The 20,966-nt window shown below is 42.9% G+C and overlaps 1 protein-coding gene across 2 annotated transcripts in view; it reads right to left on the bottom strand.

Moving 5' to 3' along the window:
* Positions 1-14,860, bottom strand: part of LOC310784677 (EH domain-binding protein 1-like) — a gene marked incomplete at its 5' end in the record, with an annotated part of 83,098 nt that extends 68,238 nt beyond the window's left edge. For both annotated transcript variants that reach the window (XM_083645702.1, XM_083645703.1), the window contains one exon: positions 14,757-14,860. In XM_083645702.1, coding sequence (XP_083501828.1) covers positions 14,757-14,860 — 104 coding nt within the window. The remainder of the gene's footprint in view (positions 1-14,756) is intronic.
* Between the last annotated feature and the right edge of the window lie 6,106 nt (positions 14,861-20,966).

The raw sequence follows: 20,966 nt of genomic DNA, 5'->3' as shown, positions 1-20,966 counted from the left end.
AGGCTACCACTTGGCCCCAAATCAACTCCATTTTACGACTGACTTGGACGATATTGATCTCAAAACAACGCTAGGACGCCCAGAAACGCTGCAGACATCGCTAGGTGAGTGGCCAAATCATAATTAATGCCAGGAAATGGCTCCAGGTTCAAAAAAACCGAAATTCTCCTTTAACAACAAAGATTAAAAATTGACAAAGTGTACATACTGTAGGCTAAAAACTAAACAAGGATAAACAATTTAACTAAGTAAGTGATTCACATATCAAGCCTCAACATGGAGATGGTGGCGGTCAGACAGTGGAACTGTGCAATTCTCTATAGTCAAGCAAAGGTAATCATCATCATCATCATCATCACTTTATTGTCAGACACAAGGTCCAATAAAAAACACACAGTACATATAAAACACACAGTACATAAAAAACACACAGTACATATAAAACACACAGTACATAAAAAACACACAGTACATATAAAACACACAGTACATATAAAACACACAGTACATATAAAACACACAGTACATAAAAAACACACAGTACATATAAAACACACAGTACATATAAAACACACAGTACATAAAAAACACACAGTACATATAAAACACACAGTACATATAAAACACACAGTACATATAAAACACACAGTACATATAAAACAGGTAAACAACACAACAAGAACACTAGCCACTCAACAATACTACAATAAGACACTGTACCAATGTTTCCAGATGGAAGACAGGTATCTAGTGTCACTGATTGGGTTGAGACAGCAACACGATTATCATATTCTGAGACACATTCAGACGACAGATAAACTTATACATCAGGTTTCTCAGCAGGGCATGAAAGGTGCTAACTCCTGCTTCACAAAACATTTCACTGGTGCTGCTACATCTTGTCTTGACCCACAGGGGGGCAGTATAAAGAGGAGTACTGTACAGTAGGCTCTAAACAGGTTTACCTTTACATGTGTTTACAAGTGTTTAACTGGGATAAAGCACATAACCATCCATGGTGTAATGATATGAATGATGTGTTCAGGGAAGCCGACCAGCAATTTATTTTCAGAAACAGTTTACGGTTGTAGTGTTCGCGTTATTAAACATAGGCTATTTCTTGATTATAAAGAAAAATGGGCCAATGACATCTGGCTCAAACCAAAACTTAGAACATAATGTTCAAATTAAAAATATGTTCACTCCAGAACCCTATGTTACTTTACCCCTGGATAGATCCAGAAGATCTTTATGTGCCCAGTTGAGAACGGGTACCCTCCCTTTGGCTATTGAGGTTGGCAGGTTCAATTCTATTGCTGAGGAGGAGAGACTTTGTACTGTATGTGAATTAGGTGTTGTGGAAGATGAATTTAATTTTTTGTTTCATTGTACGCTATATGAGCAACCAAGATTGTCTCTATTTCGCCCATTTTCAACCAGCTTTGTATCATTAGAACATCAGTAGTATATCAGAAAACTGTAAACTGTTTTGAAGTCTGTCATTTAATTTGACAGTTATTGAGTGTTAAAGTGTGGACCACTGGTCCACACTAACTCAAATTAATAACTCATTAACTCAAATCAACTCTCAATAACTGTCAAACTATTCATCATTCATCTAATTTGACAGTTATTGAGAGTTGATTTGAGTTCATGAGTTATTAATTTGAGTTAGTGTGGACCTGTGGACCAGTGATGTCACTGGTCCACACTTTAACACTCAATAACTGTCAAATTAAATGACAGACTTCAAAACAGTTTACAGTTTTCTGATATACTACTGATGTTCTAATGATACAAAGCTGGTTGAAAATGGGCGGAGTGTTCCTTTAATGCAAAATAAGAAACCGGAACTATTTTGGTCAGGAGATGATGCGAAGTTGGAATGGTTGTTCAGAGATGAAGTCTTCAGTTTGGCCAGGTTTATTGGGAGGGCTTGGAAATTCAGAATGGAGAAGTTGTTCATGTGAATATAACTCTGTCTTGTTTATGTTTGAGCGTTTTGTAGCTTGTTTGTTGATTTGTTTGTATTGTTGAACTTGAATGATTTGTGTCTTGTAAGCCCAGACGGGCTGGGCACCTTGAATATGGTGCATGACACAGAAATAAAAATCTATCTATCTATCTATCTATCTACATCATCTGAGCAAAAATACAACTTCTTCCTCAGCATGTTAGCTTGAGCATACAGTACACGCCTCTGTCTGCACATGTCATCATCATCACTCATTTGATCAGTTATAATATGACCCAAATATTTAGTTCTACAGCAAACTGCCAGCACCTGCCCAGACAGATCAAAAGAAGGAATGGAGAGATCCTTATCGCCTCTTGTTCTGCAGATCATAGTGACACTCTTTTTAGCATTGTATTCCACATCAAAACGACCTCCATAGTCACAACAGATATGCAGCCACTGTTGGAAAACAGTACTACTCGGAGACAGGATGACCAAATCATCGGCATACATAAAGTGATTTACAATGGTGTTACCAATCACATAACCCATTCGGCAGCTGCTGAGCTGTACAGAGAGATCATTCATATAAAGATTGAAAGTAATGAAAATAGCTGACTATTTAGTGATTCATACAGATAACATGAATAGGCGACTTAATATTGAACTTGCTCCTGAAACCTGGTACCTCTTAGCCTTCACAAGTGCATCACATTGGATTGAAGGACTTCTCATTGCAATGTTCACACTTTGCAAAGTCATCCTTTGGGCCGCATTGGACCCTTTGGGGGGCCGGATCTGGCCCCCGGCCGGGCCACATGTTTGACCCCCTGGTCTAATCTGAGTAAATTGTGTGTCAGTCTGCAAGGTTGTAAGTGTGTGTGTGTGTGTGTGTGTGTGTGTGCGTGTGCATGCGCGCATGCATGTGTGTGTGTGTGTGCGCGCATGTGTATCTCTGTGTGTATGCAGGCAGCTGTTCCTTTGTGAATGCATGGCATGTGTGTGTAGTTTGAGTACATCACGCATCAGTCTATCTGTATGCACTGACTGTATGCACTGACTGTATGCATCAGTCTATCTGTATGCACTGACTGTATGCATCAGTCTATCTGTATGCACTGACTGTATGCATCAGTCTATCTGTATGCACTGACTGTATGCAAGGATGTAAATGTGTGTGTTTGAGTACATCACGCATCAGTCTATCTGTATGCACTGACTGTATGCAAGGATGTAAATGTGTGTGTTTGAGTACATCACGCATCAGTCTATCTGTATGCACTGACTGTATGCAAGGATGTAAATGTGTGTGTTTGAGTACATCACGCATCAGTCTATCTGTATGCACTGACTGTATGCATCAGTCTATCTGTATGCACTGACTGTATGCAAGGATGTAAATGTGTGTGTTTGAGTACATCACGCATCAGTCTATCTGTATGCACTGACTGTATGCAAGGATGTAAATGTGTGTGTTTGAGTACATCACGCATCAGTCTATCTGTATGCACTGACTGTATGCAGGGATGTAAATGTGTGTGTGTTTGAGTACATCACGCATCAGTCTATCTGTATGCACTGACTGTATGCACTGACTGTATGCACTGACTGTATGCACTGACTGTATGCACTGACTGTATGCACTGACTGTATGCAGGGATGTAAATGTGTGTGTTTGTCAAATGTGTGCATGTGTGTTTTCCATTGTGTTTTTTAGGCCTCTGCAGTGCAGGAAGTGAAACAGGAAGCTGCTGAGTCATGTGACCTGGGTCTATATGAATGGGAGGAACGTGCCTCTGAGCAGGAAGAAGGAACCCCCTTCACTTGGCCAATTCCCCCGACACACACACACACACACACACACACACACACACACACACACACACACACACACACACACACACACACACACACGACCTCATACACAAATAAATCTGGGCATGATATTACTAGAAGAAGTACTCCTAAACGCAACTGCTAACTCCAAATATACAAGTATATGACCACAGCCTTCATAACACCCTCGCCTGTTTCACAATATCTCTAGTAATAGTTTATGGACAGTAAAACATCTACAGTAGCTGTAACAGACAGCGGATGCCAGCTGAGGCTACGATGCAGTACATTGTCTCGGGTTGCAGTATATGTATAGCAATAGGAAGAGAGAGAGAGAGAGAGAGAGTGTGTGTGTGTGGTATGTGTGTTAGGGGGTCAGGAGGAGTGGCATCAGAAATAGACAGAGCAGAGGGGCTGGAGGGGAAGACAGAGGGATGGGGGTGGAGGAAAGGAAGGAAAGAGAAAGAGGGAAGACCCTAAACTTAAAAACAACTCAGCGAGGTCTAAAACGCTAAACACTGCCATAACTTTAAACTGTGTGAGGCAAAATAACAACTGTTTGTACTCAGGTTTAATCCAAAAAGTCTATTCTACATCAGCAGTCAGGCATAAGACTGTTGTCAGTCGCATACAATAACTATGTATCGTGGTTCATATTTCATTATTCAGCAAACAATAATCATACATATATATGATATACATACATACATACATACTGTACATACATACAGTACATACAGTACATACATACATACATACATTCATACACACATACACACATACACACATACACACAGTACGTACATACATACATACATACATACATACATACATACATACATACATACTGTATGTATGTACATACATACATACATACATACATACTGTATGTACATACATACTGTACATACATACATACATACATACATACATACATACATACTGTATGTATGTATGTATGTATGTATGTATGTATGTACGTACAGTATGTATGTACATACATACATACTGTATGTACATACATACTGTACATACATACATACATACATACATACATACATACATACATACATACTGTACATACAGTACATACATACATACATACATACACACATACATATACATACATACATACATACATACATACATACATACATACATACTGTACATACATACATACATATATACTGTACATACATACATACATATAATTGAAACTTCAATTCCAGGCAGCGGTACTTCCGGCTTGGTCAGACGTTCCTACAGAAACAATTGGCCGTGTCTGCGGGTGGGAAGCCGGTGGGGTATAGAGAGCCGCAGGGATGACGTATTTTTGTAGTCAGAATGCGGAAGTCCCGGACTTCATGGTTCTTCACTGTTTCTGCCTATGGGATTTTGGCGCGATGCTTCAAATAAGGGCTCTGGGCAACGCAAGCTTAATCAAACCAGTGTTCAGCAGGATAATCTTCACACATGAGGACCACTTTCATGAGTTATGAAGCGTAAATGCAAGCCCTAGAAGTAAAAAGCTCATGCTAAGCTAATCCAGAACTACACACAGTGTCGCATAGGCTTCCACCTCACGTCACCACTCAACCTGGAGTGTTGTTGATGTGTGCGCTGCTGTGCACTGATTACCCCGGGCTGAACCAGGTGAGGGAAAGAGAATTTCCGTGTTCGTCCTTTGAAGTGATGACGTTATGACATATAATATCCCCGTCGACTCAACAGTGTAGTCTCATTTAGCCGTTTGCTAGCTAGCCGCCCTTTTAACGGCACGTAATAGCTTAAAAACTCATAAAAGTGGTCCTCATGTGTGAAGATTATCCTGCTGAACACTGGTTCGCATTTGATTAAGCTTGCGTTAACCACAGACCTTATTTGAAGCATCGCGCCAAAAACCCATTCAAAAATCCCATAGACGAAAACAGTGAAGAACCGGAAGTGTTAGCATCCATGTTTTCCGGACTCATTCCTGCAGCTCTCTATGAGTTCTGGTCACTGCACTAGTTCCTCCTCTGGCCGGCCGGGGTGCCTGTTCTGGGGGAGGGGAACTGGGGGGAATAGCAGGATCCTCCCACGCGCTACGTCCTGCAGATGAAACCCCTCGCTGTCAGGTGAAAAGAAGTGTCTGGCAATTGCACATGTATCAGAAGAAGCGCATGTGCTAGTCTACAACTCTCCCCAGATCAGCAGAGGGCGTGGAGCAACGACCAGCACAGCAGGGGGAATTGGCCAAATACAATTGGGGAGAAAATGGGAGAAAAACCGAGAGAGATAAAAAAAAAAGAAAGAAACAAGGCTAGGTGGAAAAATAGCATATGGCCGGCTTGGGAAAGCGTTGATGAGCCTGTTGTCAGCCAAAGTGGCTGGCCGATTTGAAATTGTACCAGCCATGCACATTTGTTTACCAGGCAGGCCGTGTGTAACTGACATTTGTGTAAAGGTGCGTTCACACCGACCTATTAAAGTTTTTCGCTGGCATCGAGTTTACATATAAAGTAAATGCAAACGAGCGATTGAGCGTATCTTCGCCCGGGAGAAAAATCGCTGGGCGTCCGAGCGACAGAGACATCCTCTCAGTGGTGAAGGACCAATTTGCCTACCAAAAGAAGTCTTCCACGACAATTGCCCTGGTCAAAGCCTACCAGTCCTGGCTTACTGCGCTGGACTCTCGTGATGGCACAGTGATCCAGGTGTTATTGGCTGATATGAGCAAGGCCTTTGATAGAGTCAACCATGCCACACTGATGTAGCGTTTTTGTGAGGTCATCTCAGACCCCCGGGACATTGCATGGACCCTCAACTATCTCCACGGCAGGACACAACGAGTAGTTGTGTCAACAATACATACAGCCAGTGGACTCACATAACATCTGGAGTCCCTCAAGGAGGTGTGTGGTCTCCATTCCTATTCCTGCTCTACATCTAGGAACACTCTCTTTGATGACTCAGTATCGGTGGGTTATGCAGATGACATCGGTCTCTCAAGATGCCTTGCTACCAGGTCTCTGCCATCAGATCTGACTATGCAACTGGAAGCTCAGCATCTGGATGAATGGGCCCTGCAAAATGACATGATCCTGAATGGGAAGAAGAAGAAGGAGGTGCGGATCACCTGTGTGAGAAAAGCCCTGGTGATAACACCATTACATCTGGCTGGAGAGGCAGTGCCTGTGGTTCCATCTGCTCGCTACCTAGGCTGGCAGGTAGATTCCTCTCTCTCTCACTCTCACCAAGTCCAGGACATGGTGCTCAAGGCATCATCTATCTGCTGAGAGTGCTGGCCAGAACAAGCATGTCAGTCGATGACCTCCTACTGATTTACTTTGCCCTTATCAGATCAGTGCTGGAGTATGGACATGTCCTCCTGTTTGGATGCACCAAAGGACAGGAGGAGGAGTTAGAGCGAGTACAACATAGATTAAGATCATCTCCAGACGTGGCACACGGCCGCTCCCCCACCTCCCATCTCTAAAGAATCGTAGGGAGGAAGCTGCAATCACTTTACTAAAAGAGATGATGAGTCCATCCCATCTACTACATGATCTTCTCCCTCCAACCAGACTGCAATGTACTGGTAGGCAAATGAGAAACAGCACCGCCCTCTCCATGCCGCCTGCCAGGACACAGCGCCTCCAGCAGGCCTTCCTACACACTGCAGTCAGACTCTATAATGATAAAGAAGTGAAAACTGTCTGACCGTCACCATCTCCATGTTGAGGCTTGATATGTGACTCACTTACTTAGTTAAATTGTTTATCCTTGTTTAGTTTTTAGCCTACAGTATGTACACTTTGTCCATTTTTTGGTTAAGAAGAGTGCATTTCAGACCTGTCTCTGCGAAACTCTTTCTTCAATAAATGAATTGAATTGAATTGAATTGAATTGAATTGAATTGAGACAGAGCGATAGGGTGAAAATTTGCTCGTCGCCCGAGATGAAATATCCCAACTCGAGCGAAATTACGCTGGCAAAAGTCGCTTGCTGCTCAATGCTGATTGGCAGCTGACATGAAGTGAAGTCTGTACTACCGGTATAGATACGCAAGCTCGCGTTAGGAGCACGCTGATAGGCTTAGTTTGTAAACAACTACAGTGGCTCGTAGTGGACAAACACCATGACATTGCGTTTTCATCCTGTCTAACGTTAGCCAGATGTCCGTCAATTCTTGTGCCTGTTGACGAGCGATTTAAACAGAGCAACAGAGCGATTCCAAAGGGTTGAATCAAGCGACAGGGAGAAAAATAAATATCTCAGTGTGAACACAGCTTAACGGTTGTCTTGATTGGGGTGATATGGACCAGAAATTGATTGGTTCCTACATTCCTCAGATTGGTTCCTAGTTGTTTTGGTGAATGATAGGACTATATACAAAGTTCTTAGAGATTGTGACCACCAGGGGGCATCAGTAAAAATGCACAAACTCAAGATGTTCAATGTTCAGGCCAGGGTTTACTTGGTATGTGTGTGGTTCTGGAAAACCAAAGGAAAGTAGCTGTTACAATCTGCATATACTTAGGTTGTTACAGGAAATGCCTTACATGTATACATCAAAATATACATATAATATAATATACGGTAATATAATATAATATAATATAATATAATATAATATAATATATAATATATATATATAATATAATATACTTGAACATGAATCTGCAAATAAAACATCAATGTAGAAATAATTAAATAAACAATAAGGCATCATGCCATCAGCTGAGCATATTCTCCAGCACATAGAAATGATATCATCCCTCTCCCCAACAAAGCCAACCACCCAGCAAACAGCAGACACTGCACAGTGCACACATTCACACTCAGTCAATGCAGCACAGCCCAAACCCTGGGGGTTTCCTTCATAGGAACCCCAAACCAAAACAATCGAGGGCGCGAGATTCCTAGTAAGATCAAGTTTCCAGTCTGTTCATCTCACTTTAATCATTTTTATTGTAGCAAAATGGGATTGTCAAGCAGACAGACTGACCAACACTGTCATGAAAACATTATAAATGTTGCATGCACCTGACAATTTTCATAATAAAATATTGCGATACTTGCCATTCGTGCGATACAATGTATTGCCACACAAAATATTATAATAATGGTGGATCGACCCCCAACCACCCACCCTCATTCATGGACTGCTGTCCTTTAAAAAACACATGTGGCTGAAAATGTGGACAAATCACCACTGTTTCCTCTCTTTGCTTCCTGTCTCCTTCTTGCCTCATTGATGAGGCTTTAAAAAAGCTCTGATTTCTTCGTGTGTGTGTGTGAGTAATCACTCTTTCTCTCACTCCCTGCCTCACCCCTCTGATTTCATTGTGTGTGTGTGAGTAATCACTCTTTCTGCTGCCTCACTCCCTGCCTCACCCCTCTGATTTCATCGTGTGTGTGTGTGTGAGTAATCACTCATTCTGCTGCCTCACCCTCTCTGAGTCCAACACAAGGCCTATCCCGCTGTTAAAAACTCAGACACTTTATTCACACTAGCTTGGCTTCAATCAGTGCATCATCTTATCACACTACTGTGTGAGAGAGTGAGACTGTTATCTTATCACACTACTGTAAAGATGCTGACACAATGATTGTGTCCTGTAAGCTGCAGAGATAAGGAGGTGAGGGCCTTACTGACACTGACACTTCTCATCAAGGTTAGAGCCAGGCGGCTCAAAGAAAGAAATCAAAATCAAATCTTCAAAATCACAAAAGGTTCTGCTTCATTACAGTTTTTCACAATTGTTAACACACGTTTCTCAAAACTGCACACACAAAACTGAAAACCTCACACACACAAAATGCTAAACCTGACACATTACATTACATTACATTACATTACGTCATTTGGCAGACGCTTTTATCCAAAGCGACTTACAATAACACATTTTTGTCAGCAATAGAGCAATCTACTATGGAGCACAGTCTGTGATAACTACAACTTCTGAAGGAACAGTGGTACAAGTTTAGGTTAGTGGTACAAGTTAAGGTTAGTTTTTTTTTTTTTTTTTTTTTTTTTTTTTGGGTGAAAGAGAGAGAACGAAGTTAGATCAAGGAGGGCCCAGATGGAGCCTGAAAAGGTGAGTCTTTAGTCTTTTCCGAAAGATCGGCAGTGATTCAGCCGTCCTGACCGAAGGTGGAAGCTCGTTCCACCATTGAGGTGCCAGGGACGAGAAGAGTCGAGATCGGGATGAGCGACTTTTGAGCCCCCGTAGCGAAGGAGGGGCGAGGCGACCTGCACTGGTGGAGGAGCGAAGGGAGCGCTGAGAGGTTTGGAACCTGACCATAGATTGCAGGTACAGGGGAGCTGACTGGTGTACTGCCCACTGACACTCCCTTTGCAAGATGACTCTTTGCCATCAAATCTCTTAACTGTTCACAAAATGGAACTTGTGTTTTCATTTGGTACACAGCCATATTTTCAAATGACACACACATACCATTCATTGAGTACAGACAACTAAGCATTTGCTGCACACTACCAAGCATGTACAGCACACTGAAGTGCAAAATTGAAAACACAATCATAAACATGGAACACACCATATGAATGACAATGACTCTGGAGAATGAGCCCTTTCTCTTTTTGTAAAATGTCTCAGTGTAGGCCTACTTTTTTCATAGTCAAACATAAAACAGCACACAAATATGCAGCAAAAAAAAGTTTTATTTCGGTACACACAGAGAACAGTACAGTACTGTAAACCGGCCTGCTCAACCCCCCCGGATGGGGGGGTTGCTCAAGGCACTTTTATGCTGCAGTCCTGATTGCAACTTGCTCAACAGACTTGAATGTTTAGAGATTTGAATATTTGTGTGTTGTAGGTTGATGCTTTGAGATTTGACTTGAGAAGTGTGTGCAACAACTGAACATTGTGTGTAGTGTTTTGACAACAAGGTGATGTGTAATTGACACCAGAGTGTAAAGAAGGAACGTCAGAGTCTAATGCAGATAAGGGAGTGTGAAGTTGTGCCGAATTGGGTCGAGCGATTGGTACATGAAGTGAAGGTTGTGCAAATTGTGCAGAATTTTATTTTTTCTATGTATAACTAAGTAATGTGAACAGAAATCTTTGAAATTGGTGCAGCAGCAGTATTGCTCAAAATCGCTTCAGTTGGCACTTGACATGCAGCCGCTTTTCCCACATGCCCCTCATGCACTAAACAAGCTTGTTTTGACTACAGTCAGGATACGATTATTCCATCATGACGTTATTATAGAGAGATATAATCCATATCATTTACCTTCTGCTTGATCCAAGTCTTGCGAGAGTCTCGCTCAAGTCTCACGAGAGTTGCGTTGTTTGCAACAGATACCAATGATAAGGAGGGGAAAATCAACCGTATGCTATTACCACAATGCACTGCTGTTATCCATACTGTTGCAAATAAATATAGTATCCATTTAAATGTGTTACTTTTAGTATGGAGGATACTTCTATACTTTTGACAACCTTGAGGATCTTATACATTTAAGGCTGTCAGGAATCAACAGCTGAGCACATTGCCATAAAATCCGCACACACACACACACACACACACACACACACAAATGTGTGTGTGTGTGTGTGTGTGTGTGTGTGTGTGTGTGTGTGTGTGTGCGCGCGCATCACATTAGAGCAAAATGTGATGCAGAAAATGCGCTCTGTTGTGCTGTAATGCAGTTTCTAAAGAGAAACAAGGTGAAGATCTTTGTCGAAGCTCGACTTAGACTTTGGACAGAATGGAGAAGCTTTTCAGAAACATGTGACACTTCAGAAGTGAAGTGTTTTCAATATGGTTGTGGATAGGCTTTTAAGCATCTGACAGTGATGAACAAGCACACATTGGCTACCAAACATCTCCATAATGGAAACAGATTCTGCAATGGTGATATCATCTGTAATTCTCAAGCTTGAGCCCCAGAAGTTCCACTTTTGCCTTTCCTTTGCTCACAGTCCTGTCAGAGCTGAACACTCTGCATCGTACTGCCCAGGGTAACCTAACCCTAACCCACACCACAGGCCTGTTGTGTCACTGTCTGAGCTGAACACTCTGCATCGTACTGCCCAGGGTAACCTAACCCTAACCCACACCACAGACCTGTTGTGTCACTGTCAGAGCTGAACACTCTGCATCATACTGCCCAGGGTAACCTAACCCTAACCCACACCACAGACCTGTTGTGTCACTGTCAGAGCTGAACACTCTGCATCATACTGCCCAGGGTAACCTAACCCTAACCCACACCACAGACCTGTTGCGTCACTGTCAGAGCTGAACACTCTGCATCGTACTGCCCAGGGTAACCTAACCCTAACCCACACCACAGACCTGTTGCGTCACTGTCAGAGCTGAACACTCTCTATCGTACTGCCCAGGGTAACCTAACCCTAACCCACACCACAGACCTGTTGTGTCACTGTCAGAGCTGAACACTCTGCATCATACTGCCCAGGGTAACCTAACCCTAACCCACACCACAGACCTGTTGTGTCACTGTCAGAGCTGAACACTCTGCATCGTACTGCCCAGGGTAACCTAACCCTAACCCACACCACAGACCTGTTGTGTCACTGTCAGAGCTGAACACTCTGCATCATACTGCCCAGGGTAACCTAACCCTAACCCACACCACAGTCCTGTTGTGTCACTGTCTGAGCTGAACACTCTGCATCGTACTGCCCAGGGTAACCTAACCCTAACCCACACCACAGACCTGTTGTGTCACTGTCAGAGCTGAACACTCTGCATCATACTGCCCAGGGTAACCTAACCCTAACCCTAAGGAAAACTAAGGAAATTGCACAACGGGAGAAATCCCTCTGGCTTGAACAGCAATAAACCATCTGAACATCTCCCAAATGAAGTAACAGGAAAAGTGAGTCTGCTGTGAATGGCTGCTGAATTATTCAAAAGTGGATGTTGAATGTAAAACTACAAATCAAATGTAATAGCCTGTTTATAATGTCTGGCAGTATGTATTATACAGTTTTCTCTTTTCTATTTATGTCTGGCAGTATGTATTATACAGTTTTCTCTTTTCTATTTATAATGTCTGGCAGTATGTATTATACAGTTTTCTCTTTTCTATTTATAATGTCTGGCAGTATGTATTATACAGTTTTCTCTTTTCTATGTATAATGTCTGGCAGTATGTATTATACAGTTTTCTCTTTTCTATTTATAATGTCTGGCAGTATGTATTATACAGTTTTCTCTTTTCTATTTATAATGTCTGGCAGTATGTATTATACAGTTTTCTCTTTTCTATTTATAATGTCTGGCAGTATGTATTATACAGTTTTCTCTTTTCTACTTATAATGTCTGGCAGTATGTATTATACAGTTTTCTCTTTTAAAGAGGAAAGGAGTACTAAAATACAAACAAACCAAGGCTTTAACAGAGTACAATAGATGGGATCCCTGTGGATCAGGGCCCACTGAGATGTGCCGCAACCAGGCAAGTGTGTGCATGTAGTGGTGTGTGCGTGCGTGCGTGCGTACGTACTTACCTACCTACGTAATGTATGCATGTATGTTTGTATATATGTACGTATGTAATGTTATGTTATGTTAGTATGTATACTGTATGTTTGTAGGCCTATGTATGTAGGTTTGATGCGTGCACAGATGAATATGTATGCGGGGTATATGGTATACCGTGTGTATATATTGCCTATGTATGTATCTTGTAACTCGACACAAAGACAGACAGTACTATCTCATGTTACACTCTTACTGAGTGTTGTATGCAGCTGTCTGATTGTACCGTCACTTTCTTTCCCAGTCTCTGCCAGAGCTGCTCTTTGATTTCATCTTGTTTATTTCTATTGTTTGAGTCTCTCGTCGTGCCTTTAGCTATAGAAACTTGTACCTTCCTATGTAGATGTTGGAAGCTACTGTACAACAGAATTTCCTTCGGGATCAATATCAATCAATCAAGTATTTATGTAGAGTATTGAATGTATCCTTTCCTATGTAGTGTCATAGGCTATTGTCTGTACTGCATGTATGTCTGATGTCCATAGCATGTCATGCAGAATAGGATGGACAACTATGTCAATGTGTATGTGGACAACTCCTATGTGTGTCAGTACTGTGGACATTGTTTATCTCTCTGCACCAATGTGACCAAGACAAATTGCTTTACAAATTGCAGTAGGCTATGCTAAGTGATTTGGAATAAGGTTTGGACATGGTCTTGTGGTGAAATTATGTATGTCTATGGGTGTGAAACCTGGATCTCTGAAGATTCACATCAGTCACCTGGCCCATCTCTATGTCTCTCTCTCTGTCTGTCTGTCTGTCTGTCTGTCTGTCTGTCTGTCTGTCTGTCTGTCTGTCTGTCTGTCTGTCTGTCTGTCTGTCTGTCTGTCTCTCTCTCTCTCTCTCTCTCTCTCTCTCTCTCTCTGTGTATGTGTGTGTGTGTGTGTGTGTGTGTGTGTGTGTGTGTGTGTGTGTGTGTGTGTGTGTGTGTCTGTCTGTCTGTCTGTCTGTCTGTCTGTCTGTCTGTGTGTGTGTGTGTGTGTGTGTGTGTGTGTGTGTGTGTGTGTGTGTGTGTGTGTGCGCGTGCGTGCGTGCGTGCGTGCGTGCGTGCGAGAGAGACAGACAGACAGACAGACAGACAGACACACACACACACACACACACACACACACACACACACACACACACGAACACACACACACACACACACACACAACGCCCTCAGTATCCTCCAGTCTGGTCCTAATGGTCTGATCCTGACAGCCTATACTATAGCGGAAACGGTAATTAGCCCTTCATGTTGCTATAACATCCACAACATGATCAATACGCCCATCCTAACGTCTTATATGATATGGTTGAGTGGCAGGGGGCATGTGTTGTGTGTTCTCGGAAGGCTATTTACAACTCAAACTGTGACAAACTTTCCATTTGCGCAGCAGCAGCAGCAGCAGCACGGGGCAGAAAGTAGAGGAAAGTCTTAGCTACTCACCATTTCTTGGTGCACTCCAAAACGAGTTCCTGGTAAGAAGCAACAAACTGAAACTTTGAAGCCTTTTTGCCAACCCGCTGCAGTCTTTTCCACACAGAAGTCATATTCCCTCTTGACGAAATGAAAAGTGATGAAATAAAACAACAGTCCAGCAGCTGTCTGTCTGTCTGTCTGTCTGTTTGTCTGTGTTGTCTGTGCGGAGCGCACCGCACCTCCCTACAAGGTCCGCCTCGCTCTGCTCACAGCCTGCACAGACCTGCGCTCACTGTACTGGCAATCAGCTGAGTCACAGAAAAAGAAGAGAAATGTCGCCATGTACCGAGAGAAGGAGTCATGTACACAACTGGCAATTATGACTACAAATAATGAGGAACCGAATCCGCCCGGGTCAATTGCGTTCACCATCTAAATAAGTGTCCAAACTGCCGTGAGAACTTCTCTCTGTAGGCTAGTTAATCCAAGTGGACTCACTGCATTTGAGTCCGCCTGGTGTTGTAGTAGCCTAACTGACTTCAGAATGACTTCACCCTCCCTCTTTCCCGTCCCGAAGTTCAGACGAGAAGAGCCTGGTGACGCGAGGTTAGACGAGAGAGAGAGAGAGAGAGAGAGAGAGAGAGAGAGAGAGAGAGAGAGAGAGAGAGGTTCCAAATAGGCTTTTTGGTCAACACTACTATTTTATTTTATCTTATTCTATTAGGCTATATTTTATTCTTTTTTGCTTTGTTTTGTTTTTCTCTCTCTTCTGAAGATTTCAAAATAACAACGGTTATTTACAGATTCTGTGAATTTTAGGCTGTAATTGCTCACTATTTGCACTATCACCATTTAACTGCCCGTGTATTACTGTTCTTATTACCGTTATTATTCTGAATAGATTCCGGTCAACAATGGTCTTCTATTATATTCTATTTTATCACATTCCATTTAATTTTCTTTTCTCTTCCTCTTTGAATATCTCTTCAGATTTTGTGATTTATGTTACTGGGTAACAAAATGTCTTGTTTTCTGTTTTTGATTCTTTGTAATTGCTAAGTGTTGCTAATGTTGCTTTGGCAATGTAAGATGTATCATGCCAATAAAGCCCTTCGAATTGAAAATGGAATTGAGAGAGAGAGAGAGAGAGAGAGAGAGAGAGAGAGAGAGAGAGAGAGAGAGAGAGAGAGAGAGAGAGAGAGAGAGAGAGAGAGACATTATGCAAACAAACCTACCCTCAATGTGAGCCTGCTTCTCATGCGAGTCTCAGAGTAGGATGCCGTATTTTCACTGCGGGCTCAATTAGCAAAGTCCTTACTTTTTCATGCATGTAGCAATCACAATAAAACAGTAGGCCTACTTGCCTTAAAGTAAGGTTGTTGTCCGTCGAGTCAGGCTATTCCTGTTCCTTAAATATTGCGTAGTTTCTGATTTCGGAGCCGTTTTTGTCATGCCAGAGCCATGGCCGTAGCTAGCTACGAGGACGGGGAGGTCCGGACCTCCCCTAATATTTCAGAGAAAAAAATAAAACAATCTGCATGGAAAAGCATGAAAAACACGGGATCTCTTTTATTTTGAAACGAAAGGCAGGTCAGGCAGGAAGTCATCTGACGCCGTGTCCGCGGTAACTTGATTCTGAGAGAGCAGCAGCATGGTGGTGAGTGATGACTCTCTGTCTGCCTGGCGAGATAATTGAAGGTGAGCGAGCTGCGAGACAGTGAGCGAGTGAACGACAGACAGTGAGTGACACTGACAGATTTTTTAGCAACAACCAAGAAAGTAAGTGTCTAGTCTGTCTCTTAAGTAATGTTACCTGTGTGACACGTTGGGATGCTACTGGCTAATCATGCATGATGCCAATTGCCAAGCTCCCGAAGTCAGGTATGCAGGTGGCTATATGCATGGTTTCAGTTTCATGACCCAATAAGTAACAAAAAGAGGTGGTGTAAAGTTAAAAACAACATAATATATTTTATTTTATTTTTCAATCGTTCCTATCAGGAATAAATAAATGTCCCTCTGTATGTTTTTTTTATTATCGATGATGACTTTGTGTGTTGTGTACGGCTTGGGTTGTGTACCTGTGTTTGTAGGTGTCATTTTGATATGAATTTGGCTAAAACAGTTTGTGTTTGTTAGTTACAATTATGTTGACAGGAGAGCTGAGCAGGTGGTGACATGAAAGAGAATATACTGAATAATGACATCACAACAGTATAATCCTAATGTTGATTTAAAATGATATATTACTCTAAATATGGCTAAAAAAGGGGGAAAAAAACCCTCAAATTTCCTTGCTGGACCTCCCCTATTTCGGAACCCTGGCTACGGCCCTGGCCAGAGCCTGTCATTTCTGTTTCTTCCGGATGTGTAATTGGTTTCCACCTGTAGACACAGCAGAGAGGGCGCTCTTTCCCCGCTGGGAAGCCAAAGAACAACAACGACCATTTACAATGGACACACATACAATGGACACACATTCTCATTCCGACGGCGTCCTATAGGCCTATTGCCACTCTGTAACGCACCTTGTGCATCGGATGTTAACAAGCATGGTACCCTTGTGCGCAAATAATGTACGTCGCCCACGGGTGCACCATCAAACAAGCACTGTTGCACCTGTTGGGGTCAGGCAAAGGTCAAGTTACGCCTTGGTAGGCACAGGTTAGGTTTTAGGCATTGAGGAGGGGGTCTCCACAGGTTAGGTTTTAGGCATTGAGGAGGGGGTCTCCACAGGTTAGGTTTTAGGCATTGAGGAGGGGGTCTCCACAGGTTAGGTTCAGGCATTGGGTAGGGGGTCTTTTAGGGTTAGGCACAGGGGGGGGGGTAGGGTTTAAGGGTAACCTGATGCTGCCAGATGGATGGCGGTTGGTTGTTTCACATTTGTTTCACAATCTACAGCCATCTGGAACCGGGCAAGCTCAGCTGCTGAAGGGGGCGGTCACTTTTTTCAAGCTACTTGGCAGGTGATTGGATTGACGGTCTGTCTATCACCGCCTGGGCGTGCCAACTACAACCAATCAGATCGACTTGCCTACATGATGTAGCAGCTGCAGCGCCCGGGAGAAATGTAAACAGGACTACAATTTGAGCATCGAATGTTAAGCGAAATAGTTAGCATGGAGGTCGCAGATTTTTGCTGTTTTTGTAAGGTGGCATTTTGATTAACGTTATGATTTATTTCCATTTGGAACAAAATGTTGGTTTAAATGTAACTGAAGCACATAGTGTTTACTGGGCAGTGATGAGAGGGGCTTTGTGTTTGTGTGACTCTTGCGTGAATGGCTAACGGCTAGCCATTCTACTATCCTTAAAGCTAGCTGATGGCTGCTAAGTTCTGAAAATAGGTGTCTATTGCATTATTCCGGCTAACGTTATCGGTTGTTTGTAATGATATGCAGACCCTGAAAGACTAGCGCTTGCAAGCTAACCACCTGTTGATTGGACATTGCTATGAACAGACGGTTAGCTTGAACAAGCTGTCTTGCACCCCTTAAAACCGATAACGTTAGCTGGAGTAATAAAACATATATTTTCTGAACTTACCACTTCAGTTCTACGGAGTCCGAATCGAAGTTCTCCCAGCCTGGCAAAGGTCTGAAGGCTGGCTCCCCAAATCCTACAACAATGAGTCTTTCAAGTTTTTAACGTTTATGTTAGCTTATTGTTTTGAATAGAATGTTTGACCCCAACATGCAACATAACTGTACCTAGCCCACTGGAGCTAGCCTCGGTAGCCGCCGCCATGTTGAATAGTGAAAGAACTACAAGGCACAGGCGCTTCTCGGTGGCGTCACACCCAGTCTGCCTAGAGCCCGCCCGTAGCTGCCACTGATTGGGTCGCCTGGGCGCCGGCCGGTTTAAACTCCAATCTTGAGCCGGGACCAGATGGTGGTGGTATTGTGAATTTGTGAACTCAATACCGCCCCATCTGGCGGAGTCAGGTTAGGTAGGGTTAGGCACTGGTAGCCACTTGGTTAGGGTTCAGGTATGGATATGGTATAGAGGTTAGGGTATCCGGGGGAAGGCTTGGGGGAGAGCCTAGGCTTTTCTGAGGTCTCCCCCAAGCGTTCCCCTGGAGCCCCTAACCCATAACCAGGGAGAGGGTCTTTCCCCTGGGAAGACCAGCCCCACAGCCTAACTTGACCTTTGCCTCATGCCGACCAGGTGCGTCCATGTTCGTTCCATAATAATGCCCGAGGTGTGCCGGCTTAATTAACAGGGCGTCTCTGGGTATACCACATTAAGTACCATGCTCGTTAACATCCTACTCTGAGACTCAGCATGAGAAGCAGGCTGAGTCTCACGTTGAGGCTAATAATGCAAACCCATATGGTGATGCAGCACTATGCAAAGTGTTTGATGTGACAGTAGGGAGTCTGTGATTGTGTGGTGACATAACACGCTCTGTCTCACACCTGTAGACTTTGATCCTGTCTGTCTGTGTGTCACTGGAAGAGTCTTATCAGAGAATGGCCTAGCCCACTTAATCAGCTCCACCACAACCTCTGGCAGTCTCCTGCAGGCAGGCTACAAGGCTTGTTGTAACCATGCAGCTGCTATCTGTCAAAGAGGTTCTCAAAGTGGGATCCGAGGACCTCCAGGGGTCCCTGAGGGGGTGCCAGCAGGTCCCCAGCAAAAAGGGGAATACTACAATGACAGAATGTATGACTATTTTGGTCATGGGTTTCATACACTTTCTGTAATAAAACATCTAAAAGCAAAAATCTTATCAGATTGTCTGGGGAGAAAATCTCAAAGTAGCAACTGTATTCAGTGCAAAAACAGAAGCGGTAAAGATCAGTATCTCTCGTCGCCCAAGCACGTCTTATAGCTTTCTGTCATCAAAGTCACTTCCCTAAAGTAATTGGACATGTTACCATGCACATATTCATATGAAATTCTACATATTGACACATATATATGTGGGAACAGAGAAAGTGGCAGCAAGCAAGCTCAAAGTGAAAGTAGTGATCAATGATGCCCGTGTCTCATATTTGTTTGAAGTTGTACATTGTATGTAAACCTGTGAGGTTACCTGTGTACCAACACTTCTGGATTAAATTGCTCGCTAAAAAGTAACCAGTAAGCTCCTTTTTCCACTATTGATCACATATATATGTATAAATTAATTCCACTTACACAAAGCGACGATCGCGCGTGTGAAATGCCCGCTAAAGTACCGGAAACCACATCACCGGACTTGACGATACATCTATTATACTATCTATGTGTCAGAGGCATTGTGACATCATCATAGGAGGTTGTGATGTCATCAGTGATGTCATAAAAGCAGTTGTGACATCATCAGTGATGGATATGAGATAGCCTATACAAGATAATGAATATCCAAATAATAAAAGCATAGCGGAAGTGTAATGGATTTCCAACCAATTTTTCATCAGTTCATAATTGGGTTCTCTTGCTGAGGCCCAGCTGTGTCATTCAGAAGAAAAAGAAAAAAGTGTCATCTATATAGAGATGCATAGTTTCCATGGAGAAGGCAGACAGACTTGACTCAGGTCTCTCTCTCTGTGTGTGTGTGTGTGTGTGTGTGTGTGTGTGTGTGTGTGTGTGTGTGTGTGTGTGTGTGTGTGTGTGTGTGTGTGTGTGTGTGTGTGTGTGTGTGTGTGTGTGTGTGTGTGAGAACAGGGATTTTCCTCAGTGAGAGCAGGAGTGTATTTTTAGGAGGGTAGAGGGATGGATGGATGGACAGAGGCAGCTGGGGCAGCTCCCCCAAACTCTCCCATGAATCAGAGTTGGCCTACAATCCTCTAATATCCCCCCACCACCAAACACACATGGACACACAGACACACACACACTGTATATGTGTCACACATATTACACACTGTATACTGTATGTGTGTGTGTTCAGTCAGCTGAACGTTTTGTATTGCATTAACAAATAAATATTTCCTTTGTTACCTTCGGCTGTGGCTCAGGAGGTAGAGTGCGTCGTCCACTAACCAGAAGGTTAGTGGACGACGGCTTTGGATAAAAGCGCTATATAAATGCAGTCCATTTACCATTGACCTTTTTGTGTCTGTAGGTAACATTTGTGTTGCATCAGCAAAACAAAAAACGACACCCTACACTTTACCAAAATGAGGAAAAAGGAAACTATTTCCACACAATTTTATGCATTTGAATACGTAACATGGTCTCAAGAAGCCAACACATACATGAGCACTATTTTTTGATGTGGTAGTCTTTTAAATTGATCACGCCAGTGTT

Source organism: Poromitra crassiceps (assembly GCF_964638095.1).
Source record: "Poromitra crassiceps genome assembly, chromosome: 1".
NCBI lineage: Eukaryota > Metazoa > Chordata > Actinopteri > Beryciformes > Melamphaidae > Poromitra > Poromitra crassiceps.
Note: the sequence above shows the minus strand (reverse complement) of the source record. Positions and strands in the feature narration are given on the sequence as shown.